Raw genomic sequence first — 7,832 nt, 5'->3', positions numbered from 1 at the left:
TCACCCCACGCAGCCTGCTGTTCAGTCATTTGGTCATCCCTCACTAACCCCCCTGCTGGCCTAGTCGTAGGCAGCCATCTTGTGAGGGTGTGAGGGTTAATTTGCATATTACCTCTTTATTATATAGGATGCCTTGGATTTGGAATATTTTATGTTTGCCACTTGTACGAATGATTCTTAATGTGGCTAAATAGCCCAATGAGTCCATCTGTCAGTGCCTTTCTTTTGTCAGGATTGCCACTGTACTCCTCTGCCTTAGCAAGAATTTGTGTGTGTTTTTTAAAATTATTTAATTTTATTGACTGTACTGGGGTGACATTGGTTAATAAAATTATATAGGTTTCAGGGGTACAATTTTATAATACATCTTCTGTATATTGTATTGTGTGTTCACCACACCAATGTGTTTGTTCTTAATGCCTACACATGTACCTTATTACTATAAGATGCAAAGATCCTTGCTTTCTGTTAAAGGTCCCTAGTATAAAATCTATGGGTCTGAAGTATTGGTATTTTATTTCTTAGGACTTTATTAATACAAATTCACCATAAGAGAATATGCTTCCTCATTCTGGTAACCATCTGTTACCAGATTATGAGCCATTAATGGATTAGCAAAATTTTAAAATCATGAAATATTTATTTATTTTGAAACAATTTTTATTGATTTAGAGAGAGAAGGGAGAGATAGAGAAAGAAACATAGATGTGAGAGAGAAACACCTATTGGTTGCCTCCCACACGTGCCCTGACCAGGATTGAACCCACCACCTTTTGGTATGCTGGACGACGCTCCAACCAACTGAAACACAGCAGCCAGGGCAAAATCAGAAAATATTTTAATAATTTTACCCTGCATCTACCTCTCTGCTCTCGTGCTAGCTATGTATAGACACACTCTTAACCAAAGTGTTAATGATTTTGTGGAAGAAAGAGCTAAAATGCTCTCTGGCCAACTGAATTATGGTCAGAGATGCTTTGATTTGGATGGGTAGATTCACTTTCAATGTTCAGGTGTAGTATTCAGATGTCATGATGAACTTATAGAGCTAATTAGAAAACCAAGCCTTAGTTTAAGGGAATTTCAGGTAGTTTTTTAAGATTAATACTCTATTGCTAGAAAAACATATATTGGTCATTTATGCATGGCTTAGAGTTAAAAGTTTGGTGACAGAAATACTTGGAGTGTATACATTTATATTTTTTGTAACGTGTAGTAGTTTTAATAGAATCCTGTAACGACATTAAGTCTTAATTTTTACTTCTTTTAAGGATCTTCCTGGTTTTTGCATTGTGTACTACACGGTACTTATTAATGCTGCTTTCCTCATAAGCGTCCACAAGATACTCCCATTTAGAACAGCCCCAGGATTAGAAACAACCATCTAAACATATGTAGACACTTATACAGAGAATATAAAAAGAGTTTGAAATATTAATTGGACAGAAAAGGACCAATTCTAGATTGGCTTGAAGTTGGAGTTTCAAATATAGGCCTTTGCTTTGCTTTGATGTTTGAAAAAGTCGGCCTTCTCTTGGCATTGCTGATGGCCTCTTCTTGTCCCATTTTACAGGGAAGCACCACTGCCATTTGTGCCACAGGCCTTCGCAATTTGGGGAACACGTGTTTTATGAATGCCATCCTTCAGTCACTCAGGTAATATGACAGCGCTTAAGTATCTGCTGTTTCTAGTGGAGTAGTTAAGAGCAAAGGCTGTGGGTTCAGATCCTCTCTGCCATCGACTCTAGTCATATGGCTTGGGGCAAGTTACCTCAGTTCCTTAGATTTCTCATCAGTAAAATTGGGGATAATAATTCTACCTCACAGGTAATTGCATAGTATATAATGTAATTTATATAAAGTGCTTATTAGAAAAGTGCCTTGCATTAAGTAACTGCTGGCGGTTATTATTTATTTTCTGTTGCTTCTTGAATAGGCTAGAGCAGAGACCAGCAAATTTCTTCTGTAAAAGGCCAATATAAATAAATATTTTTTAATCTTTGCCTGCCACATACAGTCTCTCACATATTCTTTTCCCCTCAATCGTGCCCTTCCCCCCATTTTTAAACATCTGTTTTAAAATGTAAAAGCTCACTGACCCAGGGCCAGATATGGTGTGTGGGCTGTAGTTTGCAGACTCCTGGGCTACAAGGAACCTTGTTCAGAAAACTTATTTGAATCATTTGTTGAGCCTTAAGTGTAGTCATAAGATTGGATGTTTAGAAGATCTTCAGACTTTAAGATAAGCAGTAAAAATAAAATGGTCAAGAAGGCTGCCCTAAGTTGTATAGAATAAATTATTTTGAAAGTTGTGTACTTTTAGATTTTAATGAGCCATCAAAAGTCAGAATAAATTATCTTCCCAAGACCACCTTGGGAATAAGGCAGAAGCCATATTTTATTTCTTCTTAAAGGTACTGTTAGCTTATCCAGTTTGCCCAAAGAAGAAATTTTAGTCACTACTGAATTCTCCTTGTTACTCTTTATAGTGTCTCTAAACAGTATGTTTGGTTTTATGGATTGTTTTTATTTGAGAGAATTGTTGACCACCTACAAACACCCTGAGAAGAAAGAAATGGTGACCACCATTTCTAAAGATGTGTGGGGAGGGGAGATTGAGGATTTTTTTGAACAGAGATTTTGTTTTAAGATCTTTGTTCATTTCTGCAGTCATCTATTTATACTTAGTATAAATGTGGGAACTTAATGAAGATACCCAGTGCAAGAGAATACATTGAGTACAATTTAAATGAAAAATTGAGATTGTGTTTTCACAAAAACCATATGTAGGTTTCATAGAACTTTCTTTACAGTAAATTAAAAAAAATAATTTTCTTCCCTTCCTTTTTAAATAGTAACATTGAACAGTTTTGCTGTTATTTCAAAGAACTGCCCGCTGTGGAGTTAAGGAATGGGAAGACGGCAGGAAGGCGAACATACCACACCAGGAGCCAAGGGGATAACAATGTGTGAGTTCTAAGACTATATCCTTTCTGGCTTTGATACAAAACAAAAGACTCTTACTGGTGATTTCCATTGCATATGTGAGTTCAGAGGCACATACATTTTTAAAAAACTCTTCTAAAAATTCTGTTTAAGTATCTAGCAGGTAATCTTAATAATTGTTGAAATTCTTTTAAATGTATTTACCTAAAAGCCAGCATAAATTTAGCACTCTGCTTACTGAGTCTTTGTGAATTTGGACATTCTAAAACTGACATCTATATATGAAATACAGTTTTAGGTGTAGACCAGCATGAATATCACTAGTCTTTGTGAATTGACTTGTCTGATATTGTTAGGAAAACCTGTCTTGGATAGTAAAATTAAATTGTAGTCATCAAATTAATTACAGGGACAATACAGTTAATTTTTCATTGACATGAAGAGGGGAAGAATTGATAAGTGATTATTGAGAACCAATATCTATTCAGTGCAGCCACACACTATTTGGGGTTTAGAAGATCTATCATATTATCATGATTGTAAGGGGCACATTTTTTACATATCTTACCATTACTGTAACAGGTCTATGGTTTATAATCTGGTGTGTGTGTTTTTTATTCTTACCCAAGGATATTTTTTCCATTGATTTTTAGAGAGAGTAGAAGGGAAAGGGAGAGACAGAGAGAAACACTGATGTGAGAGAGATACATCAATTGGTTACTTCCTGCGTGCCCCCAACTAGGGCTGGGAGCCTGCAGCCAAGGTATATGCCCTTGACTAGAATCGAACCTGGGACCCTTCAGTACGGAGGCTGATTATCTATCCACTGAGCCAAACCGGCTAGGGCAGTGGTCAGCAAACTGCAGCTCACGAGCCTCACGCGGCTCTTTGGCCCCTTGAGTGTGGCTCTTCCGCAAAATACTGACTTCTGCGCATGGGCCACGAAGTTCCAATCACACTGTACATGCGCGCCCGCACATGGTATTTTGTGGAAGAGCCATGTGACTGGTGAGCCACAGTTTGCTGACCACTGGGCTAGGGCATCTGTGTATGCTTTTAATGTAATGTTTTCCCTGCCTGCCCATCCCATACCCACACCCCCATCCCACACATTCCAAAAAGCTGTCTTATAATCTGGTACTGTTCTGCCTAGGTGGCTGGGGGAGAATAGGATAGAACATGTTAGACGAGTATACCAATATGGTTAGAGCCAAAATATGGGGCAACTTTAAAGCCAGGCATTGAAGAGGGATGGAATGACATCACTGGAAGTGGTGTTTTAAGAGTTTTCTTTGCCTGGCTGGCATGGCTTAGTGATTGAGCATTGACCTATGAACCAGGAGGTCACAGTTCAGTTCACGGTCAGGGTACATGCCTGGGTTGTGGGCATGATCCCCAGTAGGGGGTGTGCAGAAGACAGCCAATCAATGATGTTGTGGGCTCAATCCCCCATGTGGGGCATGCAGGAGGCAATGAATCAATGATTCTCTCTAATCATTGATGTTTCTCTCTCTCTCTTCCTCTCTGAAATCAGTAAACATACATTAAAAAAAAGAGTTCACTTTGATAATAGCATATAGGATGAACTGGAAAATGCCTGCATTCAGGGAGGATTTACACTCTATAGTAACTAGAGGCCCGGTGCACGAACTCGTGCACAGGTGGGGTCCAGCCGGCCTACCCTGATAGGGGTGGGGCCAGCCAGGTGGAGGGGCTGTGGGCTGTTGGCCAGCTGGCCCCGCCCCCTGGTTGAACTCCCGGTCAAGGGAACAATTTGCATATTAGCCTTTTATTACATAGGATTGGGTTGGAGGGGATAGCAGTGAAATGTAGAGGAAAAGTTGCATGTGCACAAAACTTAAGGGAAAAGTGAGTAGTACTTGATGCATTAATATCATTCAGGGTTTAGTTACAAACTGTAGAAATTGCTTCTGGCCATGTTAAGCAGAAAAGGAACTTATTGGAGGTCTAATTGGTGTGCTCACCATTACTGGATGGATAGAAAATCAGGTATGAAGTCTAGGCATCTAGAACCAAAGCCACAATCACCCCCACAGAACTTCCCCATGAAAACATCACTGCTTTTGCTGTCCAGTGCAACTCGAGCTCCCACTGCTGGCACTGCTGGATCTTGGTGCTTGGTGAACTCCAGATGATGATTTTTGCCACCAAAAAGGATTTGGTACTGTCCCAGCTTCTTTGCATCATTAACACCTGCTTCAGATAGGCATAGCCCAGGCCCTGTATCTGATTCCTACAGTGGAGGTGGAGGGATAGGCTGGGAAAGCAAGTATCTGGACTTTCCAGCTTCCATAGTGGCAGACAGGCTCTGACTCTCACCAAGACTCAGGTGGAGATTTCCTCAAACAAGTCCAGGCACTAAGTAAAAAATATGCTTTGTATTCCAGGGACCTACAGGATATCAGATTGAGAAAGAAGATACTGAGATTCCCTGAGTTATCAATTAGCTATTCATGAGTATGGTAGTTGTATTGACAGATAGAGCCATTGAAGTTGAGGAGGTGTATCAACTCTGCTACATGCATAGATAACCAAAATTAACCATGACTTAAACTTCCACAGTTTATTTTCTCATGCAAAAGTTAGACATTTCTAGTTTTTAGGCTCCTTCTTGCTCTCTCTGCCGTCAGCCCTGGGATGGGGCTCTCAGCCACAAAGTCCAAGACGGTGCTGGAGTGCTACCAGTTCATCCTCATTTCAGCTAGAAGGAGGCAGGAACGGTTAATAAGGACTATTTCTCTTTAAGGAAATTTCTCAGAATTAAAACACACTCAAAGTTTTTTATTCCAGGAATTTATGTGCCAAAGGGAAAAAAGGAAGTTTTACTCCTACGGAGAAGATGAGAATGGATATTGGGGGACAATAGAGAGAGCACAGAGAGAAGGTTCAGTGCACGTTGGGTTTGAAGTGTCAAGAGGACATTCAGTGGAAAATTCCTGTTGGAAGCTGGAGAAACCTGAATAAAAGTGGTCATGAGAAAATGTGGCTTTTAGATTTGGATTTTTGAGAGTCATTGGTATGGAGCCAAACGTTGAAGCTTTGTGGTCAGATGGACTCTCTGAGGCAGAGATGAGCAGATGTCACACTGAGGTCTGAGAAGTGCTCCTAGTGAGGGGCAAGAAGGAGAAATGAAGATTTTAAGTTTTAAAAATGTATATTCTTAAATAATTAGGTTTGTAACTTTCTCATTGCTTTATTGTACAAGTATGACAGTATTTTGGCATAGACTTCACCATATGGTTACAAAACTGGTTTTGTCAGTAATTACTGCTATTTACATGGTTTTTTGAAATGCTTTTACTTAACTGTCAGACTTAGCTTAGAAGAGACCAGGCCTTCTTTATGTTTTTATTTTTTAATTTATTATGAACTTTAGACAGTTGGACATTATGCATTGAAATAATAGCCTCTCATTAATGCGCAGGGTCTTGTCCCTTCCTCTTTTGCAGGTCTTTGGTGGAAGAGTTTAGAAAGACACTCTGTGCTTTATGGCAAGGTAGCCAAACTGCATTTAGCCCAGAGTCCTTATTTTATGTTGTTTGGAAGATTATGCCAAATTTTAGGTAAGTATTATCTAACAAAAGGTACTTAAAACATTAATATTAGTCTTTATACTGTTCCTGAAACAATTTCCAATGAAGTGGTGGTATTCTAAATAGTAAAGACTGGTTTTGCTCTTTTTTTTTAAAGGAGGAGAACAGAAGTTGGATATATCTGACTAGACAAATGTTTTGTTTAAATAATAGATATTTGAATGTCTTTAACGAAGGGTAGGGTATTTTGTTGTAAAAACAAAGCCCTGTTTCCATGTCTTAGCTATTATAAACAACTATGAACATAGGAGTATATATATTCTTTCAGATTGGTGTTTCAGGATTCTTAGGATATATTCCTAGAAATGGGATCACTGGGTCAAATGGCAGTTCCATTTTTAATTTTTTGAGGGATCTCCACACTGTTTTTCCATAGTGGCTGCACCAGTCTGCATTCCCACCAGCACTGTACTAGGGTTCCCTTTTCTCCACATCCTTGCCAACACTTGTTGTTAGTTGATTGATTGATTGATGATAGGCATTCTGGCAGGTGTGAGATAACTCATTGTCATTTTAATTTGCATCTGTCTGATGATTAGTGCCCAGATGAGCAGATAAAAAAGCTGTGGCACATTTATACCACAGAATACTATGCAGCAGTGAAAAAGAAGGATCTATTACCCTTTGAGACAGCATGGAGGGACCTGGAGATTACTATGCTAAGTGAAATAAGCCAGTTAGAGAAAGACAAATATCACATGAACTCACTTATATGTGGAATCTAATAAACAAAATAAACTGATAAATAGAACAGAACCAGTGGCATGGAAACATGGAACAAACTGACGAATCTCAGAGGGAAGAGGGGAAGAGGGTGAGAAGAGATTAACCAAAGAATTTATATGCATATATACATTGCCTGTGGACACAGACAATAAGGTGGTGAAAGCCTGGGGTGGGGCAGGAAATGGGGAGGGGAGCAGTGGGAGGAGAGAAGAGGGGACATCTGTAATACTCTCAACAGTAAAGTTTATTTTTAAATCCCTTAGGAATTATTTAATGTGCTCTAGGAAAACATACTGGACAAAATTTCCTTGACTCTTTCAAAACCTTACAAAGAATAATTACTGTCATACACTATCTTGTTATTTCAACTAAAAAAAATCTAAATGTAAACAGTAGATGTCTATGGTATTATATCCACAGTTCTGCTCTGGGTCCTGAAGGTTTTAGGAGACTGTAGTCAAGTCCATTGGGATTCACTTTCCAGAAGGTTGCTGGGTCCCATCCTAATGTGGCTTCAGAGTCCCTGTGTTTTCTGTGCTCGCTGTA

The 7,832-nt window shown here is 39.1% G+C and overlaps 1 protein-coding gene across 4 annotated transcripts in view; it reads left to right on the top strand.

The window, feature by feature from the left end:
- The window catches only part of USP3 (ubiquitin specific peptidase 3), a 101,785-nt gene that overhangs the window by 70,372 nt on the left and 23,581 nt on the right, over positions 1-7,832 (top strand). For all 4 annotated transcript variants that reach the window (XM_015568546.1, XM_015568545.1, XM_015568547.1 and 1 more), the window contains 3 exons: positions 1,574-1,656; positions 2,856-2,969; positions 6,417-6,530. In XM_015568546.1, the coding sequence (XP_015424032.1) occupies positions 1,574-1,656; positions 2,856-2,969; positions 6,417-6,530 (311 nt within the window). The remainder of the gene's footprint in view (positions 1-1,573; positions 1,657-2,855; positions 2,970-6,416; positions 6,531-7,832) is intronic.

This window comes from Myotis davidii, unplaced genomic scaffold, assembly GCF_000327345.1.
Source record: "Myotis davidii unplaced genomic scaffold, ASM32734v1 scaffold461, whole genome shotgun sequence".
Taxonomy (NCBI): Eukaryota; Metazoa; Chordata; class Mammalia; order Chiroptera; family Vespertilionidae; genus Myotis; species Myotis davidii.
The sequence above is the reverse complement of the archived record's forward strand: the minus strand, read 5'-3'. Positions and strand labels throughout refer to the sequence as shown.